Raw genomic sequence first — 17,172 nt, 5'->3', positions numbered from 1 at the left:
CACTACTCTGCACCAGAACAGAGTGCAAGAGTGAAATGACAATTTGGAAACACCTATCAATGTTTTTCTTCATGCCTTGCAAGCTGGAGGAGATGTTGGAACCCAGAGCTACCATGGCAAGAGCCTGATCTTCCATCGAAGATGCGAGAGCTATCACTAAAGGCTTCATATCTGAACGCGCCTCTGCATTGTGACCACACACTTCATGGTTGACTGCATTGATTCCATACCCTTAACAATGACTCGCCACTAGTTGGAGGTTTTGGGGGACAGAGAATTGCGACAGAACTGTACGCCCAGAATCAGGCGTTGTGATGTCAGTTCCAGATTTTGTCAGCAGCGGGAAAGCACCAAGACTGCAGTGCCACTGCAACGCAATGCTGATCAATTGTTTGTAAAGCACGCACATCTAATTATCCTCGATTTAATGGTTGGCTCTCAATTTAGTGGATGACAAGCAATACTCAGGTGCCTTCGGGTTCATGACTGTTAAAAGTTGGCGGGTCCAAGGAGTGAGACCTCAGTGCCGTGACGTGGAGGCAGCCATGAGCAATGCTGCAGAGGGGAAGAGGGGGCCTCAGAGGCCATTGCCAGACTGTGTTGCTGCGTGCTCTGCAAGGGGTTTTGGGTTCTCAGGAGCTTTGCAAGGGGGTTCGGGTCTTGGCAAGGGGATTTGGAGTTTCAGGGGCTCTGCAAGGAGGTTGCTTGGGTTTGGGGGCTGTATTGGGTGACCAAACTGCTGTGTGAGATGTCGGGCACTCATGCTGCTGGATGAGAGGGTTGGCTATCAGCAAGGGTGGGCATTGAGGGCCATCTGGGAGTCCTCCGGGAGAATTGTCAATAGCTCAGTTGCCAAAGTCGGGTCATCTCTGCATCGACAGTGCTCTGGAGGCCCACTGGTCACTTGGCATGGGTCTCATACACCATGTCTTTTGGACCCCCGTGGTGTGATGCGGCACCTCCAACAGAGGGAGGGCCAAAAGGCAGCTGCACCTGCCCATGAAGCTCCAGGTCGAGAGCAACAGCAGCCAGCCATGCCAAGAAGGGCCCACCTGTGCCAGAGTGTGCACCGGAATCGAATCAACTACCTCCAAATGAACGAGCGCCATTGTCAGTGAAGACTACAGCTTTCCAGGGAGGCAGTCACTGACCTATGCGCCATGCTGCAGGATGAGTTGCGACCTGTGGGATTTGGGGGTTACCCTCTGCCAGTGGCCCTGAAGATCACCATGGCACTAAACTTCTATGCATCTGGATCTTTCCAGGGATTCACCCGGGACATGTGTGAGGTCTCCCAGGCAGCAGCCTACCACTGCATCAAGGAGGTGACCAGTGCCCTGTTCAAGAGGGTCGGTGACTGTGTGATACCGGACCAACCCTGACAGTGTGGGCAAGAGGGCCATCAGGTTCGGGGCCATTGCTGAATTTCCCCGGGTGTAAGGCGTGATAGATTGTACACACATAGCCATCAAGCCTCCCATGGACCAACCAGCTGCATTCATCAACAGCAAGGGCTTCCATTCAATCAATGTTCAACTGGTCTGTGACCAGTGAAAGCGTTTCCTGCAGGTTTGTGCTTGCTTCCCAGGAAGCAGCCACAATGCCGACATACTTTGACAGTCCGAGGTGCCTCAGCTTTTCAGGCCCTCTGCTCGCGTTCAGGGATGGATTCTCAGAAACAAGGTATACCTTGTAAAGACTTGGCGGCACAGTGGCGCAGTGGTTAGCACCGCAGCCTCACAGCTCCAGGGACCCGGGTTCAATTCCGGGTACTGCCTGTGTGGAGTTTGCAAGTTCTCCCTGTGTCTGCGTGGGTTTTCTCCGGGTGCTCCGGTTTCCTCCCACAAGCCAAAAGACTTGCAGGTTGATAGGTAAATTGGCCATTATAAATTGTCACTAGTATAGGTAGGTGGTAGGGAAATATAAGGACAGGTGGGGATGTTTGGTAGGAATATGGGATAAGTGTAAGATTAGTATAAATGGGGGGTTGATGTTCGGCACAGACTCGGTGGGCCGAAGGGCCTGTTTCAGTGCTGTATCTCTAATCTAATCTAATCTAACTGTGAGGAACCCTCGCAATGCAGCGAGGGAGAGGTACAACAATTGCCACTACTTGAGCGACCATTGAGCAGGCCATTGGGCTGCTGAAGATGAGATTCCGCTGCCTCGATCGATCTGGTGAAGTCCTGCTGTATGCCCCAGTGAGGGTTTCACGAATCTCTATCACTGCAGAGGGGGGGAGCCTTGCATGACAATTAGATGCCTGAATGACATGCCGCCACCGATGAGGAGGACGCAGAAGAGGGAGAGGAGCAAGCAGCACTGGATAGTGAAGACCTAGTGTTTAAGGCCAGGCAGATTGAGCGTCGTGCCAAGGAAGCAAGAGACAATCTCATAATTGCCCACTTCCAGCCACCCGAATTGTCCACTCGCACAGAATCCAATAAAGACTTACCTCGATGTATGTAGTCTGTTTCCTCCTTTCCATTTGTGTTTCCTGACTGCAACAGCTGCAATCTGTGCTGTTGCCCATGGGAGAACATACATTAATGAGGGCTGTGTTCACATTGGCATTACACTAAGGGTGATGGGTAAAGTCAGTAAATCACAAGACATAATGGAAAATGGCTTTCAGTGATCGTTACTGATTTACATACGAACATACAAATTAGGAGCAGGAGTAGGCCACTCAGCCTCTCAAGCTTGCTCCGCCATTCAACAAGATCATGGCTGATCTGATTATAACCTCAACTTCACATTCCCGCCTACCCCAATAAGCTTTCACCCCCTTGCTTATCAAGAATCTATCTACCTCTGCCTTAAAAACATTCAAAGACTCTGCTTCCAACACCTTTTGAGGAAGAGAGTTCCAAAGATTTACGACCCTCTGAGAGAAAAAATTTCTCCTCATCTCTGTCTTAAATGACCAACCCCTTATTTTTAAATAGTGACCCCTAGTTCTAGATTCTCCCACAAGAGGAAACATCCTTTCCACATCCACCCTGTCAAGACCCCTCAGAATCTTATACGTTTCAATCAAGTCACCTCTTACTCTTCTAAACTCCAGCGGCTACAAGCCTAGCCTGTCCAACCTTTCCTCATAAGACTACCCGCCCATTCCAGGTATTAGTCTAGTAAACCTTCTCTGAACTGCTGCCAGCGCATTTACATCTTTCCTTAAATAAGGAGACCAATACTGTACACAGTACTCCAGATATAATCTCACCAATGCCCTGTATAACTGAAGCATAACCTCCCTACTTTTGTATTCAATTCCCCCCTCAATAAATGATAAAATTCTATTAGCTTTCCTAATTACTTGCTGTACCTGCGTACTAACCTTTTGCGATTCATGTACTACGACATCCAGATCCCTCTGCATCTCAGAGCTCTGCAATCTCTCACCAAAATGGACAATTTCACATTTTTCCACATTGTACTCCATTTGCCAGATCTTTGCCCACTCACTTAACCTATCTATATCCCTTTGTAGATTCCTTATGTCCTCTTCACAACTTACTTTCCTATCTATCTTTGTGTCATCTGCAAATTTAGCAACCATACCTTCGATCCCTTCATCCAAATCATTTATATCAATTATAAAAAGTTGAGGTCCCAGCACTGATTGCTGTGGCACACCATTCATTATATCTTGTCAACCAGAAAAAGACCCTTTTATACCTACTCTCTGTTTCCTGTTAGCTAACCAATCTTCTATCCATGCCAAAATGTTACCTCCTACACCATGAGCTTTTATTTTCTGCAATAACCTTTGAAGTGGCACCTTACCAAATGCCTTCTGGAAATCTAAGTACAGTACATCCACCAGTTCCCCTTTATTCACAGTACATGTTACTTCTTCAAAGAACTCCAATAAATTGGTTAAACATGATTTCCCTTTCACAAAACCATGTTGACTCTACCTGATTACCTTGATTTTTTCTAAGTGGCCTGCGATAAGATCTTTAATAATAGCTTCTAATGTTTTCCCTATGACAGATGTTAAGCTAACTGGCCTGCAGTTTCCTGCTTTCTGTCTCCCTCCCTTTTTGAATAAAGGAGTTACATTCACTATTTTCCAAACTAATGGAACCTTCCCCAAATTTAGGAAATTGTGGAAAATTAAAACCAACGCATCAACTATCTGTCTAGCTACTTCTTTTAAGACCCTAGGATGAAGTCTATCAGGACCCCGGGACTTCTGAGCCCGCAGCTCCAACAATTTGCTCAGTGCTACTTCTCTTGTGATTGTAATTTTCTTGAGGTCCTGCCTCCCTTCCATTTCCTGATTTATAGCTATTTCTGGGATGTTACTTGTGTCCTCTATGGTGCAGACCGATGCAAAATACTGTTCAATTCATCTTCCCTCTCCCTATTTTCCCTTATTAATTCCCCAGCCGATGAAGACCAATTTAACCCAATCGTAGACTTCCACTTGACTTACCCCATCCAATTACAAAGATGCTGCATACTCATTGCTGCCTGCCCAGGTGAGGTCAGTCTCCTATCATGACCTCTTGTTTTTTTTACACTCCTGGACTGTTATCAGTGCAGCTGTGGCAATACAAATGGATCTCTTTTACACTGTAGAGATGTGGTGTCCTTGATGGCCTGATGATTCCTGTAGGAGGCTTCCCCCTTTATTCCTTTCATTTACATTTCAATTGAGATGCCTAGTATACATTCTCGTGGAAACGCCTCTGCCTTAGCTTGCTGTTCTGTTCTTATTTCTGCTGTTCTTTTAATTTAATTAGCCGTATTACCCATGACTTCTCTTTTAATTGTCCTGCTTCTCTTACTCCCTCTTCCCTAATGTTATTCACACACACAAGGCATAATGGTTTCTTAGGTTAATACAAAGGTAAAACAAAACATATACATGTGTGTAGATACTCTTGGGATTACAGGGTAGCAGTATTCTAACACAGAAGAATCCTATTCTCATATGCAGTCTAATGGATTGAAATTGCAAACATGCAAAATTGTCAAACAGCAAAAGACCAGCTAGTACCTGTAGTTTGCCCCTTACAGTTGTGATGTGTTATGCTTCACAATTAAAACATTCGCTACCCACCCAGATCCATGCAATTTCCTGGAAGAGGTGAAAAACCACATTAAAATCCAAGGCCAATTTGAGGGAAAAAAGTCAATTGGACCTAGTGTTATGAACAATAGTCTTTATAGCATGATTATGTTTCAAAAACTGTGATTTTTAATGTAGTGCAAGAGGAGACATGTGAGCTCACACTAAGTCTGCTTAAAGATAAGACAGGAATCTTGGGCCGGAATTTAACACCACCCCTCCCCCCGGGAGGGGGCTAGGAGGTGTGGGTGGCATAAAATCATTTGGGAAATGTGGGGGGGGTCCATGCCCGTAACCTACCCTCCCCTGCTGCCAATTTGTTGCAAGCACTTCAGCACCTAAGGAGGCCGGCTAGTAATACCTGGCAGCCTCCTTATGGGCTGGGGGGGAGGGCCTCCTGATGGGACACCCTGTGCCTCATGAATGCCTCCCCCCCAGCAGCAAGGGCTGCCTCTGCTAAAACTACCCCCGAGCTGTTCTCTGAACCCCCTCCCCCAACCTCACCGATGCGTAGTCGATTGTCCCTAGCAGGGCCCAATCCCGACTCACATCTTTGAAGGGCAGCGCCATCATCCTCTTCTTGCTGGGTGCAGCTCCAGCAGTAGCTAGAGGTCCTGATGGCGCTGCTGGGACTGAAGAGCTGCCAGCCCTCTGATTGGCTGGCAGCTTTTAGAGGCAGGATTTCCTGCCTCAGAAGGGCAGAAGCCCCAACAGAAGCCAATAAAGAGCTTGAGCCACACATAATAGCTTCTCTTTTAATTGTCCCGCTTCTCCTACTACCTCTTCCGTAATGTTATTTACACACCACCTCAATGTTAAATTCCAGCCTTGGTTACCAAGACAACAAGGATGCCAGATCAATGACCCTTTTGTAAAGCAGAGAATGCAAGGTTATAACATCTGACGGACATTGGGTTTTGCTTTCCCAGACTCTCACATTGTAAACAAGGAGCAGTGGCTCTGAAAATGCAAATGCGAATTGCAATTGCTAATACCTGGAAACAAAGGAAGGCCTGGGTGGTTCTACTGTGGCCAGACTGGTGGGCTCTGAATATTGAATAAGCAAATGACTATTGACCTTTTGATTCTGGATAAATTCTACAGACTTTGAGAAATCTGCATTCTGTAAGGAAGACCAGAAGAAAATGACCAGTGGTGTCAGCCTCAGGAGGGGAAGAGAAAGGGAGCACCTGCTCTCAGAACACTGATACAGTGAAAGTCTGCGAAGATTTGAATCTGATTTGAGAAGTTGAGGTTTGCAGAGAAGGAAAAGACCAACAGGATAACAGGGATCGCCTTATTTACAGAAATCCAGGTTGAAAATGATCGGAAGAAGTGAGAAAAGAGTACATTGACTTTGAGAAGGACTGGGAGATCCAAACCATGCAACTGGAAGAAGTTTGAGACTTTTAGCTGCAAAAATTTCGTTTCAAGGTGGATTGTGTAATGTATAAATGTGGTGTGAGGTTTTGAAGTGTTTTATTAAGTGAAGAAAATACCTTTCTCTATAATTTGGAGTATTAGCTACTTAGAAAGTAATGGTGATTTTTCAAAATTTAGTTGTTATAATAAAAGCCTCAAGTGTGAAATCTTGTGTAATTCTTTAAATTGGACTGGAGAGTTCATATTTCATGTTTTAATGATAACGGTCTCACTGAAGTTGTAACACTGACCTTGATTTTTGTTATACGATGTACTTGTTGATTGTACTTGTACTTGATGTACTTGTACTTGACTGTGTAATTTCCTATCCCACCCACCTACTCCCATCCCCAGTTTCCATCCTGACTCCAACCAGTGCAACTTTCTTTTGAAAGTATACAGTAAATCAGGGAAGTGTAACATTAGTAACAAACTGTTTGTTTATTTTAAATGGGATGTTGACTTTATTACATTAGTTGTCAAAAAGAATTTCATAAGTGTGTGGACCAACTTGTTAGTAATTTTTTTTTATATTCATTCATGGGATGGAGGCGTCACTGGCCAGGCCAGCATTTATTGCCCATCCCTAATTGCCCTTGAGAAGGTGGTGGTGAGCTGCCTTATTGAACCGCTGCAGTCCATTTGGGGTAGGTATACCCACAGTGCTGTTAGGAAGGGAGTTCCAGGATTTTGACCCAGCGACGGTGAAGGAACGGCGATATAGTTCCAAGTCAGGATGGTGTGTGACTTGGAGGGGAACTTCCAGGTGGTGGTGTTCCCATGTATTTGCTTCCCTTGTCCTTCTAGTTGGTAGAGGTCGCAGGTTTGGAAGGTGCTGTCTAAGGAGCCTTGGTGCATTGCTGCAGTGCATCTTGTAGATGGTACCCACTGCTACCACTGTGCGTCAGTGGTGGCGGGAGTGAATGTTTGTAGATGGGGTGCCAATCAAGCGGGCTGCTTTGTCCTGGATGGTGTTGAGCTTCTTGAGTGTTGTTGGAGCTGCACCCATCCAGGCAAGTGGAGCGTAATCCATCACACTCCTGACTTGTGCCTTGTAGATGGTGGACAGGCTTTGGGGAGTCAGCAGGTGAGTTACTCGCCTCAGGATTCCTAGCCTCTGACCTGCTCTTGCAGCCATGCTATTTATATGTCTACTCCAGTTCAGTTTCTGGTTAATGGTAGCCCCTAGGATGTTGATAGTGGGGGGATTCAGCGATGGTAATGTCGCTGAATGTCAAGGGGAGATGGTTAGATTCTCTCTTGTTGGAGATGGTCATTGCCTGGCACTTGTGTGGCGCGAATGTTACTTGCCACTTATCATCCCAAGCCTGGATATTGTCCAGGTCTTGCTGCATTTCTATCCGGACTGCTTCAGTATCTGAGGAGTCACGAATGGTGCTGAACATTGTGCAATCATCAGCGAACATCCTCACTTCTGACCTTATGATTGAAGGAAGGTCATTGATGAAGCAGCTGAAGATGGTTGGGCCTAGGACATTACCCTGAGGAACTCCTGCAGTGATGTCCTGGAGCGCAGATGATTGACCTCCAACAACCACAACCATCTTCCTTTGCGCTAGGTATGACTCCAGCCAGCGGAGGGTTTTCCCCCTGATTCCCATTGACCTCAGTTTTGCTAGGGCTCCTTGCCGCCATACTGGGTCAAATGCTGCCTTGATGTCAAGGGCAGTCACTCTCACCTCGCCTCTTGAGTTCAGCTCTTTTGTGCATGTTTGAACCAAGGATGTAATGAGGTCAGGAGCTGAGTGGCCCTGGCGGAACCAAAACTGAGCGTCACTGAGCAGGTTATTGCTAAGCAAGTGCCGCTTGATGGTACTGTTGATGACACCTTCCATCACTTTACTGATGATTGAGAGTAGGCTGATGGGGCGGTAATTGGCCGGGTTGGACTTGTCCTGCTTTTTGTGTACAGGACATACCTGGGCAATTTTCCACATTGCAGGGTAGATGCCAGTGTTGTAGCTGTACTGGAACAGCTTGGCTAGGGGCGCGGCAAGTTCTGGAGCACAGGTCTTCAGTACTATTGCCGGAATATTGTCAGGGCCCATAGCTTTTGCAGTATCCAGTGCCTTCAGTCGTTTCTTGATATCACACGGAGTGAAACGAATTGGCTGAAATCTGGCATCTGTGATGCTGGGGACTTCAGGAGGAGGCCGAGATGGATCATCAACTCGGCACTTCTGGCTGAAGATTGTTGCAAATTCTTCAGCCTTATCTTTCGCACTGATGTGCTGGGCTCCCCCATCATTGAGGATAGGGATATTTGTGGAGCCACCTCCTCCAGTTAGTTGTTTAATTGTCCACCACCATTCACGGCTGGATGTGGCAGGACTGCTGAGCTTTGATCTGATCCGTTGGTTATGGGATCGCTTAGCTCTATCTATCGCATGCTGCTTGCGCAGTTTGGCATGCAAATAGTCCTGGATTCTTGCTTTACCAGGTTGACACCTCATTTTTAGGTATGCCTGGTGCTGCTCTTGGCATGCCCTCCTGCACTCTTTTTTGAACCAGGGTTCGTCTCCTGGCTTGATGGTAATGGTAGAGTGGGGGATATGCCGGGCCATGAGGTTACAGATTGTAGTTGAGTACAATTCTGCTGCTGTTGATGGCCCACAGTGCCTCATAGATGCCCTGTTTTGCATTGCTAGATCTGTTCGAAATCTATCCCATTTAGCACGGTGATAATGCCACACAACACGATGGACAGTATCCTCAATGTGTGAATTCCGAAGAAGGGTCACTGACCCGAAATGTTAACTCTGCTTCTCTTTCCACAGATGCTGCCAGACCTGCTGAGTGGTTCCAGCATTTCTTGTTTTTATTTCAGATTTCCAGCATCTGCAGTATTTTGCTTTTATTTTAGTTAGGATGGGTGCTTGATGGTCGGCGCAGGCTCGTTGGGCCGAAGGGCCTGTTTCTGTGCTGTAAAACTCTATGACTCTGTAACTGATGGCGCATTTCCAGCATACACACAAATCAGGAGGTCTCTGGATGAACAGAAATCGGGCTTTGTGCCTCGTTGCAATAATCGTGGCAAGTGGCTGGCATCTGTCATGCCTCCAGAGACAGCACGTCTGTATAGACAGATGGAATTTGGGCATCACGCCATGCCGACCGAAGCTCTCATATAAGTCCTGGATAGGGGTGAAATGGAGGAGGAGAAGAGTGAGAGGTGGGTGTGATTGTGGACTGGCAGCAGCCTGCAGTCGTGCTATGGAGCTGGGAGAAGTACTCCTACTTGTGGCACTACATTAAAGTTTTTTTTATGGCCCCGGTTAGGCCGTAGCATGCTCCTGAAAACTTGAGCGAAGCTCAGCTGGCTGTACTGAGTACTCACAAATTTCTCCAAGGAGTCCTTCAACAGGTGTTTGGCCCCTCTTTACCATAGATAAGGGGCTAATGCCTATTTAAGGTAGCCTTCAGCATCACCTCAAAATAAAGGCCCCGATGAATTTAGCAGTCACCCAATTCATGTGCAGATCTGGCATGGGCTGTTGCATTGCAGTTGTAAAACGGGGACAGCAATATTGAATTTCCTCACTGATGAAACATTTTCAGTAATTATGACGAGTTGTATGTACTACTTCAAAAGTGGGTTTAGAAAATTGTAACTGAATATGACACAATTAAATAACTTTATTTGTTTCTCTTCAGAAAAGGATGATGTACTAAATATTGTATAATTCTTTGTACTTTAGGATCAGAGTCGCATGTCACAGACTTATAAATCACCACATCTTTACTAATCTGATCCTCGTGTTCATTATGCTCAGCAGCATTTCCTTGGCTGCAGAAGACCCCATACGTAATCATTCCTTTCGTAATAACGTAAGTAGATGGCGCACAAAGATATTTTACTTTACATGATTACAACTATTACAGTTTTTCTAAATGTTGAATTTCCAATATGCACTTAAGTGGTATACGCTTGAACTTGTGATTTTACTCAAAATAAATTAGTCTCATGCTCTTAAATGATTTGGACTACTGCACACTTTTAACCAACACAGGGGAGTTTTGTAGTGGCACTGAATTTCCCTCTTCAATAACCATACCTCAGCAAGACTCAGTGCCTTCAAGACAGGAGGGAAAAAGATCAGCTGAAACAAAAACAAAAATACTCGAGAAGAGAAATTAATATATTGTGAAAGAGTGAATTCCCCTTGAAATACAGGACTAGTTACAAAAATGTCCCTTTAAGATGCATGTGCTGACAATTCTGATGTGTGGCAGCTGAAAGTCGCTGATTTGGATTCTTTCTTGCTTCGCATAGATTGAGTAAGCCTGTTTAAATTTCAGCTAGAAGGCCAGCGCCCCAATCGCCTCTCATCACCGAGGCACAAGGAGGTCAGCCCTGCTCTGGTGAGGTTTAGGAATGGTCTGTCGGTACACTAACCATTGGGCAAGTAGTTTCACACTAGTCTTACCTACTCGCCAATGAAGTAGCATTATTTCCCTAATTGGCATGCAGTGTGTTCAAACTCGCTGCAGACAAAGCTGGTGGCAGCCCAAGAACTGAAAATGCACAGGCCTGAAGTGCGAATGTGAAATTGTTTTATCCTGAGTTGCTGGCAATAGTCTTTGGAAATCAGTCTTCCTTTCTGCAAGTTTCTTGGAAAATCCAGCTGGGTTAGCATTCCTGGTGAAGATGGGGCAGTATAAGTGAACACATATTGGGCTGAATTCCTGCTCTTGATTGCTCTCTTGCAGCTCCTTCTGCAAGTACAAATGGTGTGGACTCTGGATGAATATCGGACAAGGTTTGGCTAGAGGGTTAGCAACACTCTTTAGAGGAGGTCCTGGCGGTTTGATCGCATGAAGCTTGATTATGTGACATCTAATCACATGATACTGATTTCATTGCATCTGATCAGGTGACACTTGTTATGTTTGCCAATGTTGTTGCATTTACCATATAAATGCTAGGTCCCTGTAGTTGAGCATCTTTGCTTACGGTTTTGCGCCAGCAGCTGTCAAGAAGCACATGGAACCAGGAAGCCATGCTGCATCAGGCAAAGAAAGTACCACAGGAAAAAAACACAGATGTGAACTCTACTTTTCTTCAAAGTTGCTAACAGCAGTGCCTGGGCAATGCATCTTCCATTTCTGGAGACTCCCGGACCATCTGGGAAGGTTGGCAAACTGACTGTAATCTTGATCTCTATCCACTGACATATGATAGAGAAAACATTATCCAGGATACTTGCTCATGATCAATAACCAGTGACCCTAGGATGGAGAGAGAAAAGATAAAAGAAAGACTTTCACTTATATAGCACTTCTCACAACCTCAGGACTTCCCAAAGTGCTTTACTGCCAATGAAGTACTTTTGAATTGTATTCACTGTTGTAATGTAGGAAATGCGGCAGCCAATTTGCGTACAACAAATTTCAAAAAAAGCAATGTGATAATGACCAGATAATTTGTTTTTTAGTAATGTTGATTGAGGGATTTCAGTCGCTGTGAGGCGACTATGGAGTGACCTCTCCATGGCGCATGTCTGGGCGAATGTATGGGGGTTGTGAGTTGCCCAAACATCAAAACCCCCCTCTTGGTCTTTCTGGTGGGGTCCAAAGGAGTGCAGAGCACGACGTTTGGCACCGGTATGGCTGCAGGAACTGCCGGAAACATGCCAAAGGTGACACATGACCGCCTACGGGGTTCCGCTCCGGATTTTCTGTTCGGGTTTACTCCCTTAGCCTTGGACTCTCCCAAGACACCCACAAGGCAGTGGGGTTGCTAGGGCCCTGCTCAGGCATTGGTGGATGCTGGTGGGAGGAGGGAAGGGGGTGCAAGGGGGAGCTGGGAAGGGGGCTGCAGTGGGGTAGGTGGGGGTGCAGGGGAAGGGGGTGCGGGGGGAAGATGGTGCGAGGGGGGAGCTGGGAAGGGGTTGCGAGGGGGGGAGGGGGTGGGGGAAGAGGGTGCGAGGGGGAAGCTGGGAGGGGGGAGCGGGGGGGGGGTGGGTGGAGGGAAGGGGGTGGTACAGGTAATAAAACATTTCATCAGTTCCCACCATCCCAGAAGACCTCGCTGTGCCTGGTGTGTTGGTTGCTGCTGTGTTTAACAGGATTCTTCATAAGGATTGCTAATGGAGATGACAAAGGGGAATGGTTCATAACCCAGCACAAAACCACTGCTGCACATCAATTATCATCAGCCTGGGCGAATGTTACCAGTGGAGTCACACAGAGGTCTGCTTTGCAACCTGTTTCATATCTTCATAAAAACTTTGCAGCTAGGAATCACAGCTCATCCGCGTCCTCCGGGAGGTGGGCGACAGCCTCGGGCGCCAGTATCAGCAGAAATACGCCGACATTGCGCTGCAGATGCGCTACGAGCCACACATCTCCCGCGGGCGCTTTGAAGTTGTGGCCGAGGAGCCGTTCCGCGATGGAGTCAACTGGGGCCGGGTCGTGGCTTTTTATGTGTTCGGGGGCACCTTTTTCTCAACGCTTTCCCTCTGTACTAGGTCTTATTACCCTCGGGTTCCACTGCTCCTTCCTCTCTTTGCCTGTCTGCACAGGGCTTACCGCACGCCGTGGCCGCGGACGCTCTGGACAATGAAGACAACAGGATAGAAGATCAGAGTATCACCAGCTGTACTTTGCAATTTTGTCCGGTAGAGAAGTGTAGCCTAGGCATACAGAAAACTGGATGTCAATTTTAGCAAAATTCAGTGCTCAATGAAGAAAGCAAAGAGCAGGTATGGTTGGGAGAGGGCAGTGGGCCCAGGTAACATTAAACTAGCTGTTCACTTGTAGTTAGGGCTAAAATGTACTGATTAAAGAGCCAGGGGAATTTAAACAGTTTAAGAGGGTAGATTAGGGGAGAAAGCACTAAGAATGGGAGCAGATGGCCATGGATAGTGTTGCACAGCAAGGGAGCTTCCTAGGGAGCTTGCAGCCCAGGAGCCATCTTGGATAGGGTATAGACCACCTCCAGGCGCTTACCCATTGTCTCCCGAGACAAGGAGGCCAAAGAAAGATTGAGGGATAAATATTGGCCAGGACACCAGGGATAACATCCCAGCTGTTCTTTGAAACAGTACCACGGGATCTTTTACGTCCACCTGAGAGGGCAGATGCGGCCTTGGTTTAATGTCTCATCTGAAAGACAGCATCTCTGAGGGTGCAACACTCTCTCAGTACTGCTTTGGAGTGTCTGTCTAGATTCTTGTGCTTAAGTCTCTGGACTGGGACATGAGCCCACAACCTTCTGACTTGGAGGCAAGAGTGCTACCCACTGAGTCATGGCTGAGAAGGTAAGTCTGCTTAGTATGTGCTGACCCCTACAACAGGGGGTCTCTCTCATTTCCTGAGCCTTCAACAGGATGTTCCCCCCAAGAGGTTCTTCCTTCCCATTTCCCCAACAGCATTTGTTTCTATATTCATGTTTCTTCTCTCTACAATCTATAGGCTTCAGTGATGCTGAAATTAAGTTAGAATAAAATAAGGCGTTTGTTCATCAGAGATGAATTCCTGCATAATGGAGTGTCTCCTAACAATGTAGAGCATGTTCAGAGGGATCGCGACATCGTCAGTGCGTCCAAACATTTGTCAGCTTGCCAGTATAAGCCTGCGCATGCATGCGACGACGTCACCACGAAATGTCGTCAGACGTCATGATGTCCAAGTGTTGTCTCACCCCTCAATGGCCATGATCGCCACCTCCAACTCCCCCGATCCCTCCCACAATCGCTGCCTCAATTGCCGCATTCAGTTTTCTGCTCACTCCCGTGCCTGCCTGCTTACCACTTCCTTCTCACCTCGCTAGATCCCCCCTTCCGCCCCCACCCCCCCACAACTCACATCCCGTTCTCTCCATCCCTGTTGCTTCTCCACGTGGTGAGGTAGGGAACGAGCGGCAGGAGGGAATGGTGAGCAAACGGGTGTGCAAGATGGGGAGGCGAGCAGTTTGGAGCGGCGAAATGAAGTGGCGATCTGACAGAAGCGGTGGGATGGAGCGGCGAGCAGGCGGGAGCAGTGAAATGAAGCGGCCAACAGTCGAGAGCGGTGGCATGAAGTGACGAGAAGGCGGTAGCGGCGGGATGGAGCGGCGAGAAGGCGGGATGGAGCAGTGAGCAGGCAGGAGCAGTGGGATGGAGCGGCAAGAAGGCAGACATGGGAGCGGCAATCTCGGGAGTCAACAGTAAACTGAATGTGGCCATCACGGGAGGGAGCAGGGAAGAGAAGTGGCGATCGCGGGAAGGAGTGGGGTATGATTGGGGGTGTGTGGAGGCGGCGATCATGGCCATTAAGGGGGCTTGGGTTCAATTTGTTTTGTTCTCTCAAATTGAGCAGCGCCATCTTTATTGCTGGCAGCTGCCTGAGACGTCGCAGACAGTGACGTTTCAGTTGGTGAGGCTGCTTTTGCGCATGTGCCAGTACTGCACCACTCAGTGGTTGCGTTGTCAGCAAATGTAGCCCCTGCATACACACCCATTGATTATGTCAGTGTTCTCAACCTTTTTGTGGCCAGATAGCCTGAAAATGGGCACAAGCAATTAATAATCTGGAAGGCAGCTTGATCTCCCCATGGATGCCTGAAGCAATTTCAAGGTGGGCCTGTAAATGGGCAAGCAGCACACCAGCCTTTTTCAGGCAGGAGGTTAGTTACATATGCAAATCAGGGTCCTACACCAATTATAGGACCACAGTTAAAATTTTCAGATGCAAGTGGACAGAGCTTGCACAGCTCCACCCATTTTAACCAGGTGATGAACAGCGTAGTTAATGGTCCTTGAAAGGGAATTTTTGTGCAGCCAGGAAGATCAGAAGCACTCCTCCTGTCTCCACAAAAATGATGTGGCCTACTTCTGTCCCATGCTTGCCCTCTCCGAGATTGGTTCCTCACCCCCTGCTGTCTCAGTGCAAGGGGGTGGCTGATTTCCTGTTCTTTCACAATTGGTGAGCTACAGCAATGTGCCTATTGAGCATTTGTAGATCTGCAATTATATTTAAATGAAACCTGAAATGGAAAATGGTTCAGGCCTTCCATTATCTTCAGGTGGGAGGGCTGCAACTTCAGACCTATTTCAGGTGGGTTAAAAATTCCTTCTCCATCTACCCTGTAAAAATTGTTCAAGCCACCAGAAATTCTTATAACCTCTTGCGCCCCTCCAGCTATGGGTGCTGCTATGGTATATCTAGAAATATTGGGCCAGAATTTTCTTGATTGTGGTTATGCAAATATTACACTGAAATTTAAGTAAGTTTCTACATCGAGCTTGCCGATGGGAATTTATGTCTAAATTTCTTGTGGAACTCATTGCCTGTGTAAAGACAAGCGTTATCATCCAAAAGCAGTTTCCAAAGGTACGACACCTAACTCTGTCTTACCAGCATCTCTCTCGACCCCTCCGCTGTCTCTAAATTGTCACATTGTGTGGCCGACAGCCAGTACTTGATGAGCAGTACTTTCCTCCAGCTAAATATTGGAAAGACCAAAGCCTTTGGGGGCATTTTATCCTGGCAGCGGGGCCTCAACGTGCAGAAAAAGCGACGCTGAGATCCCCGCGTTGCCTCCTCTCCGGAAGGCCCACCGAATCTAGTGCCAATCAGGCACTTAAATGAATAGCAGCAGGCCTTCCACAGGATCAAGGACCCCGTCGCTGGAAGTCCCGCCCTTGGAGAGCTGCCGTCCAATCAGGCCAGCAGCTACAGCGCCACCGTGGAAGCGGTGGTTGCTGCTGGAGGTGCACCTACCAGAAGCTGAGGAGGGTCGCTGGACCCAGGCTTCAGGTAGGTCAGGCTGGGAGGGGTCTCGCAGGGTGGGGGTCGCGGGGGAGTGGGGTCGGCAGCAAGGGCAGGAGGGTGGTTATCAGTGGGCAAACCTACGTTGGCTCACGATTAAGAACTGCCTCAATTTTAAAACTCTCATCTTTGTTTTTAAATCCCTCATGGCCTCATCCTTCTCTATCTTTGCAGTCTTCTCCAGCCCTACAACCCTCCAAGGTATCTGTGCTCATACAATTCTCACTTCTTGAGCATCCCTGATTTAATTACTCATCTTAGGCGGCCCTGCTTTCAGCTACCAAGCTCCTAAGCTCTGGAATTCCTTCCCTAAACCTTTCCTCATTCTCTACCTCCTTTTTTAAGAGGCTCCTTAAAACCCACATCTTTGACCAAGCTTTTGGTCTCCTTAGGTGGCTCGTAGTCAAGTTTTGTTTGATAATGCTCCTGTGAAGCACCTTGGGTAATATGTAAATATAAGTTGTTGTTGTTCAATAAGTGAAAATGCGGCTTCACCAATAGGTGAAATACATCAGACAGGTCTTCTGCCATAGTGCCTCACTGTCAGATCCTCATGCATCTCCTGCTCCCCTTGCAATATTATGCAGAACAGAGGTGTGTTCGTTGGGAAGCTATTCCAACTGCTTAGTCCTTCTGACTCATGTAGGGCGGGCAGAGGCCTTAAATTATTTTTGAGTGTACTGAGACAGCACTTTGACTAAGTATAGTGCAGATCTCAGTTAGAAAATACTTTAAAAAAAAAATCACCAAGAAAATCGTTATCAAAAAAAAAAGTCTCAGTTACTCCAATATCAGGGCTTTACTACAGCTAAACCTCTGACTGATTATTCACGCTTCATTTAGGAAATTTGTGCAAGCTTGCTTTTTGCATGGTGTACAGCTGTGTAAATAAG

The 17,172-nt window shown here is 47.2% G+C and overlaps 1 protein-coding gene across 1 annotated transcript in view; it reads left to right on the top strand.

Annotated features, from left to right (window-relative positions):
* LOC137380344 (voltage-dependent L-type calcium channel subunit alpha-1D-like) overlaps positions 1-17,172 on the top strand; it is a 487,921-nt gene that overhangs the window by 159,566 nt on the left and 311,183 nt on the right. Inside the window, exon 19 of the mRNA XM_068052272.1 lies at positions 10,225-10,354. Within this exon, the coding sequence (XP_067908373.1) occupies positions 10,225-10,354 (130 nt within the window). The remainder of the gene's footprint in view (positions 1-10,224; positions 10,355-17,172) is intronic.

Source organism: Heterodontus francisci, chromosome 19, assembly GCF_036365525.1.
Source record: "Heterodontus francisci isolate sHetFra1 chromosome 19, sHetFra1.hap1, whole genome shotgun sequence".
NCBI lineage: Eukaryota > Metazoa > Chordata > Chondrichthyes > Heterodontiformes > Heterodontidae > Heterodontus > Heterodontus francisci.
This window is presented reverse-complemented; position numbering and strand designations above follow the sequence as displayed.